Genomic DNA, 18,708 nt, shown 5'->3' with positions numbered 1-18,708 from the left:
TACAAATGGCCAAAGAATCTCTCACATTTAAACTCATGCCTCAGACTGCTTTAATACATTTTAAAAATAAAACTGAAAAAACAGCACTAGAAAAATTTTAGTCACAGCACTTTTTGAAACAGTCTAAATAACCTTGTATTATTTTATCACAAACGGTCATAAAAATTCATGTGGTTCATAAACTATAAGCATTTGGAATTGATCCTCTAACTCAAAACCCTTATTACAGTCCTTTTTCTCCTGTTAAAATGGAAATTCTGGTATAAACTGAACTTTACCCAAACTGATTGTAGTAAAATAAGCTCAAACAGCAGATATGTCCACAAAAAAGAAAAAAAGGCCGTCAGACCGTACAGCACAATGCATAGAAACACACTGTATATTTAAAAGGAAACATTCAAGTTTTCTGCAAATGCTTATTAATGCTCTGCCATTATATGGCAAACAGCAAGATGTCTCACCTATCTCAGGTTGAAAAAAGGAGACATCAAAGTCTGTGTGTGTAAGAGTGGATACTTATATTATTTTTCACCCACATGCCCTGATCTGGATCAGAGTTCTGTTTTGATAGATTTGTGGAGACAGAGGTAGAGGCTGTGCCTGCCCCGAAGAGTTTACAATCTAAGGATGTATAAAATTCTCATTGTGCCTCAGTATCAAGAAAACACTAGACACCAAACAAAAGATCCAGCCAGCATTTTACATCTTCATCTGCTTATCAACTACTGTAATAAAGTGCACAATTTATGTTTTAGACTCTGACTTCACTCCAGCGCCCTTGGAGCCTTTGTTGCGGTTTATCGTCATGGATTTGATGTCACAAAATGCCTCCAAGCATATTACTTGTTTTGTCACTTCATATATTCCGTGTAAGGAGCCAGGATTGTACTGCAAACTAATTACCAGCCACACAATTACCTACAAATCCCACAGGCACATGTCTTTAGGTGGTCTTTTGGTACATTTGTCAACAGTTGTTAGACAAAGACATATGGTATCCATGTGGAAATAATGTTAAAGAGGCGGGACTGCCTGAAGAAAAGACAGAGCTGCAAAATTTCTACAGGTTACCCATAACATATAACACAGATGCCCTAGTGAAATTCACATACCAGCTTGTAAGCAGCCACAACAGAATGAGCACGAAAGGCATGAAGACAGCTGAGTAATTGTGTCCCCAGCTATGCTGTAAGGGCACGGTTCCCACCTAGAAATCTTAGGTCAGTAGTTCAGAATTTCTACTCCAAAGGGCAATCACTAGCACAATCACTACTATCTGTACATAGGAGAGAAAAAGTAACTCCACAGCCACATACAAGTTGTATGACTCAATTGTTCTGTAATAGTGTGGGAAAAGGTACAATGGTGTTACCTTGGTGTAAGAACTCTTTCCCACCACTGCTATGGAAATCTGCTAAAACGGTTACACAGGACTACATTCCTGATCATTGGGTTGTAAAGATGAGCTACCCTCTCTATTACTTAACACTCCATACAGTGAAGGCTCATTTTTATTGCAATAGCATTCACGTACAGTATTGTTAATTAGTTTTCAAATCATTAATACTCAGTTCACATACGATGATGTAGCAAATTGATATAATTAAACCCTAAAGTTAAACCTAATATTTATATTAAGCTAACAATAGTGGGTGATTCATTGAAGGATGTGCAGTCATTAAAGACATTTGTGATAAAAAACAGTTTTGCAAATTGAGTTCTTATTTAGTCTCAGGGTTTTTTTGTTTTTTAATTTTGGTAGAAAGGTACCATACACTCCTAACAAAATCATGTTAATAGTGAAGTTATACATTCCAGAAACAACAAAAAAAGGAAACACGCAAAATGTTTCACTGTTTCAAACTGTGGGTTGGGACCCCAAAGTGGTTTGCGACCCCATTTTAATGGGATCACAGGAGCTGGCTTAGACTTGCTGGGACCACGGGCTGAAACCCAAGCCCCACCACCCAGGTTACAGGCCCCCTGCCTGGGGCTGAAGCCCTTGGACTTCAGCTTTGGCCGGCTCGGGCGGGCACAGGTTTCTGTCCCCCCTCTTGGGGCCATGTAGTAATTTTTGTTGTCAGAAGAGGGTCATGGTGCAAGGAAGTTTGAGAACCCCTTATGTGCCTTACTCTCCAGCTAGCCTTGAATAATACTGATATTTTTGAACAAGCATTAAAATTACATCACAGAGGTCAATTTTACAAAGAAATCACAATAAATACGTCCAGAAGTTATCTGTACAATTGCTTTCAAGAACAACCAGAACTGGAAACTGATGCATATATTTTTTGCAACAATATTGTGGAGTGTTTAGAAATATTTTCTTGGCTCCACTACATAAAGTTTATTTTGTACATAAGGAAACAAAAAATAAAATCTAACTTTATCATTTGCATTTTGATAGTGACCAACTACCCCAAACAGATCAAAGCCTCACTGGACAAAGTGTGGTATGTACACTCAGGAGGATATTATTCTTTGCCAGATAATCTAATCTGAAATAAGATACACTAAGTGTAACAAACAATAGGGAAGTGAGAAGGAAGAGAAGAAAATTGATTAAAAGATTTTGTAGGTATACCGGCTATTGCACAATTCAGTGGCTCAAACATCCGTCCTCACATACGGAAGAAATCAGCTATTCCTGACTCCCACTCAACCAAGCCATGGCATTGGCTGGATGATTTGTTATAGGCATCACAGCAGAGGAAAGTGTTAAGGAGAGTTTTGAAGGAGAGATTTGTGACTACAGACTAGATTAAAAAGGGCATTCATAGCTAAAGCTCAGCATTCTAAAAAGCAGAGACATTTGTATAGCTAAAACAGATTCTATAAAAGTGGTTATCAAAAAGTAGAACATATTTTTGTTTGATCAAAATTGGAGTGTTTATGACGGTGGAACTAGCTGGGACAAAAATGTATTTTTTAAAAAAGTGACTACTTAAGGAAGTAGAGAGTTATATTGGATACTTTAAATTACATCACATGAAGGCAGACAACTAAATATTGACAAATTTTATAAGTGCTTGCATACAAACGTTAGAAGTCTAAACAGTAAGATAGGTAAACCTGAGTGCCTAGTATTAAATGAGGATACGGATATAATAGGCATCACAGAAACTTGGTGGAATGAAGATAATCAATGGGAGAGGGTAATACCAGGTACAAAATACATAGTAATGACAGAGAAGGTCACACTGGTGGGAGAGTGGCACTATGTGTGAAAGAAAGAATAGAGTCAAATATAGTAAAAATCATTAATGAATCCAACTATCACAGAATCTCTATGGACAGAAATTCCATGCTTGAATAATAAGAGTCTAGCATAGGAATATACTACCAACCACCTGACCACAATGGTGACAGTGACTATGAAACACACAGAGATATTAGATGCTATAAAAACAGGAAAATCAAAAATAATGGTGGATTTCAACTATTTCCATATTGACTGGGTACATGTCACCTCTGGATGGGATGCAGAGATAAAATTTCTAGATGCCATAAATGACTGCTTCTTGGAGCAGCTAGTCCTGGAACCCATAAGGGGAGAGGCAATTCTTGATTTAGTCCTAAATGGCACACAGGATCTGGTTCAAGAAGTGCATATAACTGAAACGTTTGGTAATAACCATAATGTAATTATATTTAACATCCTCAAAGGAGAGAAAATACCAAAGAAACCCATCACAATCGCACTGAACTAAACAAAAATGAAGAAGCTAGTTAATGGAAATTAAAAGGAACAGTCATAAGGGTGAAATGTCTGCAAGCTGCATGGAAACTATTTAAAAGCACCATGATAAAGGCTCAAACTAAACCAAAAGAACCGTCAGAGGATCAAAATGCCACCATGGGTAAAGAGCAGAGTAAAAGAGCAAAAAAAGACAAAACAAAAACAATTTTATTTATTTTTTTTAAGCTGCAGGAAGTCTGTCGAAATCAGTGGGACCACTGGACGATCACAGTGCAAAACGAGCACCAAAGGAAGACAAGGCGATTGCAGAGAAGCTAAATGAATTTGTTACATTGTTTTCACTGCAGAGGATTCATTTTAGGTGACAAATCTGAGGAACTGTACCAGTTTGAGGTGTCAGTAACAGTAGGTTTTGGAACAAATTGATAAATTAAACAATAAGTCACCAGGACCAGATGACATTCACTGAAAGTTCTGAAGGAACTCAAATATGAAATTGCAGAACTGCTAACTGTGGTACGTAACCAAATGCTTAGATCAGCCTCTGTCCCACGTGACTGGAGGATAGCTAATGTAATGCAATTTTTAAAAAAAAGCTCCGGAGGCGGTTCTGGGAACTACATACTGGTAAACCTAACTTCAGTACTAGGCAAACTGGATGAAAGTACAGTGAAGAATAGAATTATTAGACAGATGAACACAATATGTTGGGGAAGAGTCAATATAGCTTTTGTAAAGGGAAATTATGCCTCACTAATCTATTAGAATTCTTGGGGGGACGGCAGGGGGTCAAAGGATTCTAGATGGATCACTGGTCTGACCCAGTGGGGCCATCCTTATGTTTTTACTTACAAGCTTGCAAGGCTAAAGTCACCAAAGGCATGCAAAAAGGCCACATAAAACACACAGTTTGCAGTACTAATTTGTAAGCAATACCAAGTGTTTACTCTTTGTGGTAAGTGAAATATTGAGAGCAAAACAACGGAAACCACCAACAGAGTCAAAATAAATTTAGCTGGTTTGGGGTTTTTTTGCCTTTTAAATTACGTTATTGAGTGAGAGCCTGGAGATCTAGATCCTCATATCAAAATCAGAGGAGATTAAAAATATCCACTCACTACTGGAGAAGGGAAGCTCTTCTTGGTGAGTGAGGGGACACAAGCCATCTATTACTGCAGACTTGAAGTTTTCATTTAAAATTAAGGTTGTCAAATGATTTTAAAAAATCACAATCACAAGATTAAAAAATAGTCACAATTACTTGCGATTTTAATTGCACTGTTAAACAATAGAATGCCAATTTAAATTTATTACAAATATTTTTGGATATGCACAACAGCCCTGCAGAACAAGTTTTTATACCTAGGTCTACAAATTAGATAACTAAATACACAAGGACTTTTTCCAGAAAACTGGATCGTCAGTTTCCCTTCCTATTTATGGAACAGCAAGGCAAACAAGGTAGAATATGTATATTATGAAACTTTTATATAGCCTTGCAAAACTAGGTGTTCCTAAAATAGTGCACTGAGCTTTTACTTTGCACCACCTGAGAAGAGACAAGAACACACACAAAAATCAAGTTCTTATGCTAGGTTCCTGTATTCTTTCCTCAATACTTAAACATTCAAGCATTATTTTCCCCCTTGCTCCAGCTTCTTTATCATGCTGCAAATGTAAGTGTGTAATTATCTTGAGACAACCTGTCATGGAAATATTTTGGTCATAAATTCAGGATTATTGTTTTTATGCAAAAAAACAGACAGATTAGTGGCCATAAGAGGCAAAGCCCCTTTGAGGCATTTTGTAATTTGGAATAGAAAACCCTGAAGAAATACATAAGAGATCAATTTAGTGATTTTTATTACTAAAATACTCAAGCCCTTTACATTTCCAATGGAATGTGACTCACATTTTGAGCTTAATTCTTATGATGGAGTTGCATTGATATCAGCGCAATTCTCAGACTAAGATCTGCTCAACAGCAACTGCAGCAGAGCCCAAGGGGTCATGAAATACTGTGACCCAAGTTTTCAGAAGCATACACCAAACACATTCACAAAATGAGAATTATATGAATGCACAGTCCCAACTAGCACACCTGCAAACACTGGAAGTCCCCAACTCCACTCAATCTAAAACGGTTCCCAATCTGGACACTTTGGCTATGTCTTCACAGCTAAGAAAGGTATGTATTAAAAAGTGTGATAAGTAACGCGGGTTATGTATCTCACTGTAAAAGTGAGGTGGAGGTGAGGCACAAGTAGCTTTTACCACAACCTAGCTAGCCAAGATCAACACTACAAACACACCTTGCCCACTGATATCTTACCTGGCTATATCACAGTAAAAGCTACCTGTGCCATGTCTCCATTAGGATTTTACAATGAGATTGTTAATCCAAGCTAGTTATCCCACTGTAATAACACCCCCTTTTCTGGCAGTGAAGACAGGGGCTTAGTCACCATTCATCTAGCCAAACAGTTTTTAAACCACTGAAACCAAGTTCATCAAAAACGTTCTTTGCCATGATGTGCTACAAATCAAAGTTTGGGAACCTAGAAATTACCATTGTTTTCAATATTCAGTGCAGAACTCATGATGAATATGAAAAAATATTTCTTTTTCAAGAAAAAAGATGGAAGACTGAATTGGTCAGACGATTAAAGTGGAAAGGATATTATGAGCTTGCACTGAAGTTATAGATTTGGGTGAAAAAAGCTTCACCACGCTAACAAAAATATACTATGATGTTTTTATATTGTAATCCTTTGAAATGAAATTAATGTTTATTTTTGCATATATTCTAATCTTGTAATAAAGTAGGCAGGCTAGGAAAAGAAATCAAAGGTGACAAAACTGGACTCGTGTTCTTAGTTTGCTTGTTCATGGTTTATAAAGAGGACTTAAAAAGTGTTTATTTTTATGAAAGTTGAGCAAGTGAGAGGAGAACTTTAAGTCAAGACTGCTTATCACTTGTTTCTTTTCAGTTACAGCTATTTCAGTTAAAAAATACTTGACATTGATAATTTTAGAACAACATCTTCGTTGAATAATCAGCACCTTCCCCCCTTTCATCAAAGAGTAAAAGCTAGCAATACACTTCCCATCTGACACACGCAAGACCAAGACAGACCAGATTTGATGAATGTTTGTTTTTAAAAGAAAAAACAATTTAAAAAAATTCTTAAACCTAAGGAAGCAAAAAGGATACAAGACCTTTTAAAAAATGATTTGCAGTAAACCTTTAAGCTACTTTCCCCCATAATTTAAATCAACATTAAAGATGGCAAGTAGATCAAGGCCCATATTTAACCTTTCCAAGTCTTCAGCCAACTTTTTGTGTAAATAAAATCATGAATGAAAACAATATTTTCATTAACAGAAAACTGATAAATTTCACCTACTTACCTCCCCTTGCTGCAATCAGATGGGTTGCCTTGTTGGGATCATCAGCATTCAGTACTAGGCTCTTTATAATTTTAGCTCCAAGTGCTGTAGCATGATAATGCTCTCGGGTTCTTTCTATGGGGAAATTTGTTGGATAGAGTCCACTAAATATTATGGTAACATCTGCCAATACCTTGCTTTTCAATTCTGGTACTATTTTTCTTATGTCTGGAATTTCATTGATCTCCTTTTTCAGGTATTTATCATACTTAGTATAATAATCAGTGTGCACCCGAACAAGGATCTCTTCGAGGTATATTAAATGGTCATCTTCATCTGTGTCGTCTTCTTCTTCCTCTTCTTCCATGCTCTGATCTAAAGACTCACCCATTGTAATCCCAGACTGCTCGCTATTCTGGGACTCTGTCTCTGCTTCTTTCTTGTCTGCACACCCATTTCCCAGATCACAAAGGCTATCCTGTTCGCTTTCTTCTTGCATTTCAAGATCAACTGTCTTGCCATGAGGGTATACACTAGGTGGAGCCGTCACCTCCCCAGAATGGTTCACTTGACCATCCTTTCCCCCACTCACATCAGTGCAACATTCTTGCTGCAAATTTTCAGCTTGTACAGGCTGCTTTGATTTTTTCCAGCTTCTCTTTCCCTCACTTTCACTATCTGAGGCAGAAGAGGACGACGACTTCTTAGCATCTAATCCACTGTCACTTTCACTGTCACTAGACAGTTCAAAGTCCAAGTTATTTGTTGGCTTGTCTTGGGTCTGCTGCTTCTCTGTAACTGTCCTATCATCTTGTTCTGAAGAAATCTGAGACTCCTTAACACTTGTTGAATCAATGACGGCAGCATTTGTTTTATGATCAATGGTATCACTTAAGGAGTCTCTAACATTTAATTTGTCATTGGAATTCAACCCCAAGTTAGAAGTTTCGCTGCTCATAAAGTTACTACCATTTGTAGTACATATCTCTTTTGTAGATTTCCTAAGACCATTACTTTGTTCTTCCACACTCGAAATATTCTTTGATTCTTCAGAATCTTTTGCTGTTACCACTGCAGGATCAGATGGTTCAGTTGTTTTTGAAGAATGATTTACTGAACAAACACACACAAAAAATAAGATGAAGTTTCCCTCTTTTATCCTTCCAAGTAGATGAGCTTTCAATTATGCTTTCAGAAACTCATCATTCCTTTCCTCCATAAATTAAATGAGTTCAATCTACAGCTAAACATATCTATGGATCAGAATACTCTCAGTTGGGATTTTCAAAGGGTGTAAGAGATTTATAGACACTCAACTCCTATTGAAACGTAATAAAAGTGGGGTGCCTAAGCCTCTTGAAAATCCCAGTTTATGTTGCCCTCATCATCATATTATTTGTCTGCCTCACAAAACTTAATGCTTTATCTTATTAGGTAAGGAAGTATCATTCCCATTTAGATGACACACGATGTGCCAAAGGTCAGAGCTTTTTCCAGAGTCCCAATCCAGAGTATTAGCCATAAGATCACCCTCTTTATGAACTTACAAGTTCTGCCCATATTTTTTCTACAGTGTTTTCAGAACTGATTGAATACACAACCAAGAAAAATGCTTTAGAAATTGAAAAATATATTTTACTACCATCAAAATATGTTGATCAAACCCTTTAAGAAGGCACTAGTGAGATGCAACAAACGAGAGCAGCGTGCTTCATATGCAGGAAAAGGATTACTCCATAAATAGCTTTTAGACAGGTTTTTTAGGCAGCTGACAAGCAGCAGACAAATGCAGTTAATATTCTTGGCAGGAATAGCCAAGGCCATTCTTAGCAGAGATGACCACATATTGTTCATAAAAAGGCATACATGTGACTTGACTGCCCCTTGGTAACCACTACTGCCACTACAGCACGCTGATCTCATACTATATTTTGAGAAGCAGACTGTCAGGCTATTCATTCCATTCTTATACTTTTTAACCACATGAAACATTACTAGAGTAAAATTAACATAGAACTGAATTCATTTCTAGATGGTAACAATGGCAAAAGAACAGTAAACAGGCTCAACAGGAACTAAACATGTACAGAAAAATACGAACTATCCTAAAATGAAAGCTTCTCTCCAAAATACTCAACTGTAAATAAAGTAGGTTCCTTTCCAGCTACTTCTATGAGTTTCAATAAATCCTGGATATATTGGCCTACCCAGTCATCACCTTTTCAGACCTATTTTCTCAGGTGAAAACCTCTGCTATAGCATCTGTTCTTCCACTGTTTACAGATTGCGGAAAATAAAATTCTGTCAAATGCAAAATGGATGAGTTTGGTAGACACTGAAACCCCACTATTAGTTTTTTCTTTTAGACAACACTTTGTTAGCATGGTTTTGGTTTGCTAGTCAACTGCTGCTCCAAAAGTAAAATAAGTAAAATGGAATTACCCTTCTTTTTCATCTGAGTTTCCCTTGATCCAGGTGGTGCATTAATATCGCCTATACCCTGAAAGTATACATATTTCTTTACAGTTATCAAATTGGGTGCAAACTTCCAAACATCTTCTCGGTCATCAATAATGCAAACCATGGAGTCACCACATGGGAAGAGATTTCTAAAAAAAAACAAACAAACTTGTTTTTATTGTCTTAAGATTACTATTTAAAACACTCTGGGTTGACATTCTGGTTAGTTGTGTGTGTTAAAGGAATTAAAACATGAATGATTTCTGAAAAATCAACATATTTATTAGGATTCCAGATAAGTCAATTCATTTACCTGTAACAGTTATCATACAGTCTGCAGCTCTTCTTACTGGTTACTCTACCAATCATCTTTTTGTGGTTTTAAAAAGTTTTATGAACAATTATTAGAAAGAATTTTTCAAGTGAGTTACACAAAAGTCTTTAAAAAAATGGCAATTACATTTATTTGTCCCCTTTGGTTCTAGTGGTCAAAAATATGAGCCCTCCCAAAGTTTAAATTTGAGTATACATAGTGTATTACACGGAATTTCAGTCTAGGTTCTTCTACCTAAACAATATCCTATATAGTAACTTGGTCACACTTATTCATTCCACAGAGATTACCTCTAAACAAGAAGTCTTAGTATAAACCTGACAGGAGAATACTCAGAATAGATCCAAAAATATACCCAGGATAAGAAAAAAAATGTATGATTTGCGGTGAGGAATCCTCCCCTCCCCATAACAGCTCCAATATGGCTATTATTAAATATCAGGCAATCCTATGTTTTACACAGACAAAAGGCCAAGATTGCCAAAAATTGGAGCCTAAAATATGGGTTAAGGAGCTTAAATTAAGCACTGAAGTGTAATTTTTCAAAAGTGCTGATCATCAATGAAACTCAAAAGTGATGCGGACCCAGCAAAGTCAGGCCATGTAAGTACCTAAATACAGATTTAAGAGTCTATCTTTAGGCTACTATTTTGAAAAATCTTGGCTTAAATTTCTACAATATAAAAACGCACAAATTATATTATGAAATGAACCACAAAATGAAATAAAATAACACTGGTTGCCTGCAAACCACAGAGGAAAAAATGTAGGGCCAGTCTACACTATCACTTAAATTGATCTAAGTTATGTCGCCTAGGGGTGTGAAAAAGTCCCCTACTTCCCCGCAAGTGACACAAGTTTCGTGCTGTCCACGCTGTCCAGATGCTCTCCCGCAGACATAGCTTACGCTTCTCAAGAAGGTGGAGTAATTATGCCGATGGCAAAGCACATCTTCACCAGATGCGCTACAAGAGCGCAGCTGCTTCGGTGCAGCTATGATGATGTTGCGCTGTAGTGTAGACTTGCCCTGAGTTGCAATTATCTGCAGGCATAAAACATCTGAAAACAGAGGTTATCACTGAATGTGAGAGTCTAAATTATCTTGCTTGAACATTACAGGGTGTAACACCCACTGAAGCATTGAGTAGATGAAGCCTATAAGCATCAGCTCGCACTTCTCAGTTTTATTACTCTCTGTGAAGGTACAGATTTATGGGGTACAGAAGGGATAAAGACAATTTCTCCCTTTAATACTTATGTTCCCAACATTCTGCCCTCATTTCCTCTGCTGAATTATTTATTAAGACGTTTTGCACCCCCATACATACCTAAGATTCCCCGTTTTAGAAAATGGATCAATACATTCATCTCTTGACAATATCCGATGAGAAAAAAGTTTCTTTTCAGGGTCCAAAAATCCTTTTGAAAGAAGAGTTTGAAGTTAATATTCCTTCACAGCAACATTTTCTCCCTGTTAACATTCTACATAATCTGTTTTCAGAGTCTATCACACCATACTACACTAAGCCTATCTTTGTGCATTAACAGAATACAAATGGAGCAACACAGCCTTTCAATTAGAAGTTTATTTTAAACTCTGTGATATTGGTGTAACCAAATATTGAGATATTTAAGCTCCAAAAAGTATTTGTTATATACCAGGTAAAGAATAAACATAGTAGGTTAGATATCTGTCACTAATTCAGTAGGACTCCTAATATCCAATCCCAATTCCTTTAACATAAAAGCAATAATGAAGTTACAAAAATTAACTTGTGGCATCAGTGAATAATCAAGGTAAAAGGAAGTAAGCATAGCTGACAGTTAAATAAGGTTCTGGCAACTTACATTTAGAACACTTTAAGACTAAATCCTGTCCTTAGCACATTGTGCCTAGGGTCTGCAGAGAAGTCTCATGTGAGCTGGCAAAGTACTGCAATGCTTAAGCATAATGGGCAAATTAAGGGGCAGTTTCAGTTTGAACTCTTGCATTTGTGGTTTTAAATTGTGCCTATAACATTGTTTTAGTGCATTTGTACTTGAACTAAGAATAAATCACAGGATTTCTTGAAATGTTAGACCCATTTACATAAATCTGTGCTGACTGCGCTGTTTGTTAAGAAGAAATAGGAGAAGGTATGCTGGCTAATTTAAAGACAAGATAAAATACAATTAGTTTGGCAAAATGGCAAATTCATCCATATACAAACATGGTAATGCAGCTGACCTCTCTGTTAATGTAATTAACCTTTCTTTAAAAGCAGACATCGTGGTCTCATAACTGCTCTGAAACAAAAAAGTGGTGTTTCATGTATTATTCTGAATTTGCCATTTTGCTGAACTGATTACATTATAACCTGCTTTGAGATTAGCTTGAACTTCTCACTGTTCCTGCAGATAACACAATCATTACTTATTTATGCAAACACAAATTTCAAAAAAGGTGGCCATGTTATAGTCTATTGCCCAAATTTTCAGAAGTGACTACTGATGTCAGGGCGGGGGGGGAAGGCAAATCTGAAGCTCACTCCAGGGGCCTTATGAATTTTCAAAGCATGTGTACTCAGAACTTTCTGAAAGTCCGGCCCCTTTTAGGTGTCTCAGTTTGAGCAAACAAAATCCTTAATCTCTTTCGAAAATTTGGACCTATATGTATTAATATAAATGTGTAATTGGAATAACTTAAAACCCATAAAAAGCAAGAAAATTCTGAGTTAAGGACAGAAGTTCAACCTTAACTCACCCGACTATGCTTAAGAATTGCAGCAAACGCATGTAGAATCATCCCCTGTAGAGAGACCCTTGCAGTACCTAGGCATAATGAATTGAAAATATTAACTACAGAGAACCATTGCCACACACAGAAAGAATATATTTTGACAAACTGTATGTAAATCATCATATACGGCATTATTGTACAACTGTCACACCGTCAGCTGTTCCTCCCCCTCGCCAGTCATCTGAGTAAAATAGAAGCCTTCCATTCTCATTAGTACATTCCTGCCTAATTCGTCAGCGAAACCACCATCTAGTACTTGCTACATTGTCACATTACATGTGGTAGGAAACCTGAACATACATAAGTGTTGACAGCCAATAATGATGGAAGATGCAGAAGTACACAGTTATTTAACAGGGCTTTGGGAAAAGTCTAGTTCATTTATGCTTTTTCCTGGCAACTGATGGCAAGAAAAATAAGGACAGTTCACTACAGATGCAAAACTGCCCCCCACAAATTGAAGACCCAATTTGAAAAAAGTCAGGTCCATTATATCTTTATCTTAAGAGTTTAAGCTTTCATATGACCTTACCAGTTCCTAATACAGCTCAGTATGGATTAGTCACAAAAAATTTCAGTGAAGCCTTATAAATTGGTGTTAAATTGAATGAAGTACACTAAGTAACCAAAAGGCATACTTTTTACTAAGGAGCTTCTCTCTCAAATTTACTTTTCTAAAACATTGCCAAGTCAATAGAAAAACAAAGTATAATATCCATTTGTTTATATATTTCCCAGAAATGGCATAAGGGAGGCACATAATATTTCTTTGATGGAATAAGGTTAATTTGCTTTAACAAAATGTCTGTCTTTAAATCTTTAAGAAGAATAAGAACTTTTCACCAGTACTGGCTACGAAGTGAGTTTCTTCCATACAAGAACTGAGACACTCAGTGGCTAGACCACGTATTAACAAAAAACATCAACTAATACACCAGCAGGTACTGACTAAACACAAAGTTCCTTGTAGTTCATTTCTAAAGGTTTCCTTCCTCTTCACAAAAAGAATTAGAACTACACACATTTTTCCTCTTGGGAGGTATGTCAGAAAATGTCAAGTGAAACATTTAAAAACTCTTAATGTTATTACTTACCAAGCTACACATTAGAAGAAAAAATAGGGGGTGTTGCTTGCTTTCAACAATAAAGCCATAAATAGCATTTCCTGTTAGGCTATAACTGCTACCTTTCACTAGTTAGCATACATTTTCTATATTTTTCATAGCACAATGTATGTACTTCTCAAAACAGCATTTAACACTGAGCTTCACAAATGAATTTTACTCATTAATACATTTACCCATCAAGTCACATCTTAGCACACATCAAAAAAAGCTCATTTCACATACAAGTACAGCCAAACATGGACTATTTAAAGCCTTTGATAGAAACCAAAGTGGACAACTGAAGAAACTGTCCTAACTAGAAACCGTGAGTTTATATAGGTCTACTTATTCTTTTAAGCAGCCACCCATTTGTTGAATACAATTTTTAATCAATTACATGTTCCATTGTCATCTTTGTGTAATCAGCTCTTCATTCTGCTTTTATACTTCTAGAAAATTCTCTATAGCTGTATGACATCAGAGATTCTACATAAATCCAAAATTCTTTAAGTGACACTCATTACAGCCCCCCTTTACCACCACCCTGTCCCCCAGTTGTTGCAGCCCATTGAACTTCTTGCCCTGCTATGGAATTGTTTACCATTAAAAATAATTAAGATAAAGTAACAACCACTACCACCAGAACATGGGAATGAGAGACAAAGAGGACAATGCCACGGATACATCACCATACTTGATTTTTCTACTCCAAGATGCTCAGACACTGTGGTGATGGACATAATATAAAACTACAGAGAGAAGAATTTAGTCTCCTACTTCTTAAAAGCGCAGGACTCGTTTGTTTCTAAGTTTATAATTCAAAGTTAGTAATTAGTTAATTTTACTGCTTAACCATTTCAATTGTTTTAGATAAATGAATACAGAGCACAGGGGTACATAGTGATATTTAATATTTTAAAGTATGCTATCTTAAATCTGTATGTAATACAGAATGTAATACAGAATCTCAATACATTTAAAAGCTCATCTAGTCTATCAGATGTCAGAAGGTAAACAGAAATGTTTTATCTGGGACAGATATCTCTGGAGGAGGAAGAGGGAATGAATACAGTTACAACCCAGTACTTGTCACAAACTGGAAAAAAGTTAAACACTTTCACAAGCTACCCTGGGGAGAAAACATATGTAATTATTTTGTATAAATCTGAAGGAAAACCATAAAGTTTAACTAGGATGCCATCACAGAAAATCACCAAAAACCTAATCAAGATGTTAATGAAGCCTCTGGGTATAACTCAAGAGAGTCTATCTACTCTATTTTGGTTCTTCTTGAGTCCTATAGCTCCAGCATCTGTGCACCTTTTGGGTGGGCTTACCATTCAGTCATAGAAAAATGAATGGTCTTGATTACAATAAAGATCAGATGACAGAAGATGAATGTGCAAGTGATTACAGCACCTGCACTCCATACTATATTTCTGCACAATTCAACTATCAACATTTATATTGTGCTAGGCTACACTGTGGGAAGAATGCATCCCTGCTCTGAAGAGCTTAACAGTCCAACAGACAGAAAGAGACGAAAAGTGCAGAAAGGGACACAAACTAGCACAACGATCAGATTGATGGTAGGCATACATGTCTGTTATGTATCTGCTTATATATTTTCTCTCTACCACAAAAAAAAAACCAAAACAAAAACAACAAACTTAGTTTTAGGGTAGTTTGAGGGGTGACAACTCATGGGTGAAGTGGGGAGGAGAAGGAATTGCTGGAGTAAGAAGGAAGTGAGTAAAGCAAGGGACAGTAGAAAATGCTGTGTGCGCCCAGGGAGACTATGGGAGGATAGTTGAAGCCTCAACACTCTTGCTAAAATTGCAGTGGTAGGAGAGGAACAGCAATACAGCGAGTAATAAAGAAGGTCCACAGGCCAAGTTTCAGAGTTGAACGAAGGACGTCACGAGGTGGTAGAGGTATCTCTCTGCTACTGTTGCTCTCAGTTCAGAGAGGAAGCCACTGGGCCCAGTGCCCCAAGTGTGCCTCTTTGAGCATATATGGGAGGGGTTTGGGCAGAAAAGCTCTGGACTTATTCCCTGCATCCTTGACCATAACTACGGCTGGCTGCTTTAGAGAAGTAGTCATTCTCTGAAACATCTAGCACAGGCCAACATAGGAGACATGTTAACTAGAGCATTAGTGTTTCAGTATGGGAATGCTTTTGTTCAAATGTTACCTCCTCTATCATATTATACACATTTCCAGGTCACAGCACTCAGAGCAGAAAGCCAGAGCCAGGCCCAGCTCCATGGGATAGGCACCAATGCTGTGGCATTTACTCACTTTCCAATCCCCACACCCCATTCCCTGGGCCTTACCTTTCAGCATCTCAAAGTATACTCATGAATGCTGATGTTGTGAAAACTACACTTGGCAACCTTTCAATGACGTATTGTTTTTTCCCCCTGCACCTCTGATCTAAAATTTACTAAAAATTGCTATCCCAAAAATTATAGCCTTCCTTAGTGGGGATATCAAAATAAAACCAAAATGGGGCTTACCACAGAAATTAAGTCTCAACTTTAATTCTGCCATTCCCTTATCTACCGTAGAATCTGGCAAGAGTTACTGACCTGATCCTCCAATGGGAGTCAAGGATTCTCAGCCCTTGGTGACCTATTTCAATTCTAGAACAACCTACTTCGCCATAGATCAGGGATGGTCAAACTTACTGACCCTCCGAGCCACATACGACAATCTTCAGAAGTTCAAGAGCCAGGGCTTCAGCCCCGTGGGAGGCGCCTGCTGGGGCTTCAGACCCACTCCTATTGAAGCCCCCAGCCCTGAGAGGTGCACCCCATGGAGCTAAAGCCCCAAGACCCTCCTCCCCGCTGGGCAAAAACCAGAGGTGATGCATGGGGGGGCAGAGGGGAGGGGAGGAATGGGACCGACATGGGGTCACATGCCTCCCCAAATTTCTACCAGGGTTTGCTGGGCCCCTCAGTCACATGGTGCCACCAGGCCCCCTCCTTACCACGGCAGCTGCTGGAACCAGCAACCTTGGAGCTGCAGCCCATGGGGAGAGGTGGCAGCAAACAGCTGGGAGCAGCAGGGAGAGCTACTGTTTTTGCTGCTACCTTTCTCCGTGCAGTGGCCCCTCCTGCAGCTTCCAGCTGTTTGCTGCTGTGTCTCCACGCGGAACTAACACCTGGGAGTTGCAGGGAGGGCCTGCTGAGCGTAAGAGGGAGGTGTGCCTGGGGGGGGCCTTGACTCAAGCTGTTGGAGGAGCCCAAACCTTTAAATTGTGTCCCACCCACTCTCAGCAGGCACCAGTCATCTCTGGCAGAAGCCTCTACACTCTTGCTAAAACTTGGAGATGGGTCAATTTGTTCAGCTGAAAGTTACAGATAAAACGTGTATTCCAGTTGCTGAACATATGTTGTTTCTACATAAACTGAAGACACAATCTTACACGTGTTTCATATCTTATGGTATTAACATGATATGATATTTGGCATGTGTAACAAAAATCATTACCAAATAAATTTATAATCAGACATTTGAAGGTGTGAACTTATCTGTATTAAAATTATCCCATATACAGTACTTACATTTAGAGGCAAGTCATGCTATTTTTTGTTCTGGTTTGACGCACTGGCCAAGTATGTTTATTTCATATTCTTCAAATTCTGTCATGCAATATGATTTTTACTGCTCAAGAGGCATTTTCATTGGGAAATCAATCAGGTTTGCAACACATGCAGCATCTTCATTAGATTTATCACCATGCTACTTCTACAGTAGCTAGGTTCACAGTAGCTATGTCATGAGCCTAAATAACATAGCATCACTAAATTTTTATATTCACTTGTGTATTATATAAATATTATAAAATTAGCTATAGCCGCTAACTAAAGAAGTTATTCCATTTTAAAAAGCATGTAACTTTCAATAAAAAGGTTCTATCTGATAAGGCTGAAAGTCCAGATATATAGAGATTTTATGTGAACAACTTATACTAATTATACATGTGATGAAAAAGTTTACTCACTTAACTGAGAGAAAACAGCCAGGTTATAACACATTTGAAGGACCCTACCAAATTCACAGCCATGAAAATTCTGTCATCTAGTCTCCCCCATGAAATCTGCTGGAGAGAGCCAGGGCTAAGGTGCCCCAGCTGGGGCTCCTACCATGCATCGAGTTACAGCTGTTAGTCCTGGAAGGACTGGAGAGGGACAGGACTTCCTCTTCACCTGCAGGGGCTGCTTCCAGGTCTGGATCAGACTCACCTTCGGGAACCTCCTCTGGCTGCAGGAAGCTTCGCACTCCCGCCCCACCTCCTGCCCCCACCACTCTCCAGCCACAGGGGGAGGAGTCACTGCACAGGGAGCAGCCACAGAACTTCTTGCAGCCAGGGGAGGTTCCTGGAGATGGGTCTGACCAAGCCCCAGCAGCTGCTCCTGCAGGAGAAGAGGAAGTCCAGTCTCTCCTCAGCCCAGCCGGGATTAGAAGCTGGAGGCCAGTGCACTGTAGGAGCCCTGGGCTGGGGCACCCCTAGCCCATGGCACCAGAACAGGGAAGGCCGGGGGTCACGCCCCCACACTTTTTTAACACAGGCGTATTTATTAGCTTCCCTGCCATGAAGTGCAGCCCCTGCCAGTGCCACTCCATGCCTGCCTAAGGCTTGCAGTTTGGGGGAGCAACGCTGCAGTGAAGTGCAGCCCGTCAATGCCACGCTGCACCTGCCAGAAGCTTGCAGTTTGCCCACCCCCCCCCCCAACTACACTCATGTTAAAAAGTGGGGGCCACAGCCTCTAGCCCCTCCAGTGGCTCCCCTCACTTCTACAAAGCTTCCAGCACCCTTACACCTAAGCCCTGCCCCTCCCTGGCTCTGGGCCTAGCGCTTGGGGGAGTTAAAGGGGCCTTGGGCTGACTATTCGGGGGTGGGGGGGGAGATCACAGCACACCACCCTGACCA

At 38.7% G+C, this 18,708-nt stretch overlaps 1 protein-coding gene across 1 annotated transcript in view; it reads right to left on the bottom strand.

Moving 5' to 3' along the window:
- CTDP1 (CTD phosphatase subunit 1) overlaps positions 1 to 18,708 on the bottom strand; it is a 171,116-nt gene that overhangs the window by 126,554 nt on the left and 25,854 nt on the right. Inside the window, exons 6-8 of the mRNA XM_048840036.2 lie at positions 11,213 to 11,303; positions 9,533 to 9,699; positions 7,112 to 8,203 (exon numbers count right to left, since the gene is read on the bottom strand). Of these exons, the coding sequence (XP_048695993.2) occupies positions 7,112 to 8,203; positions 9,533 to 9,699; positions 11,213 to 11,303 (1,350 nt within the window). The remainder of the gene's footprint in view (positions 1 to 7,111; positions 8,204 to 9,532; positions 9,700 to 11,212; positions 11,304 to 18,708) is intronic.

Source organism: Caretta caretta, chromosome 2 (genome assembly GCF_965140235.1).
Source record: "Caretta caretta isolate rCarCar2 chromosome 2, rCarCar1.hap1, whole genome shotgun sequence".
NCBI lineage: Eukaryota > Metazoa > Chordata > Testudines > Cheloniidae > Caretta > Caretta caretta.
This window is presented reverse-complemented; position numbering and strand designations above follow the sequence as displayed.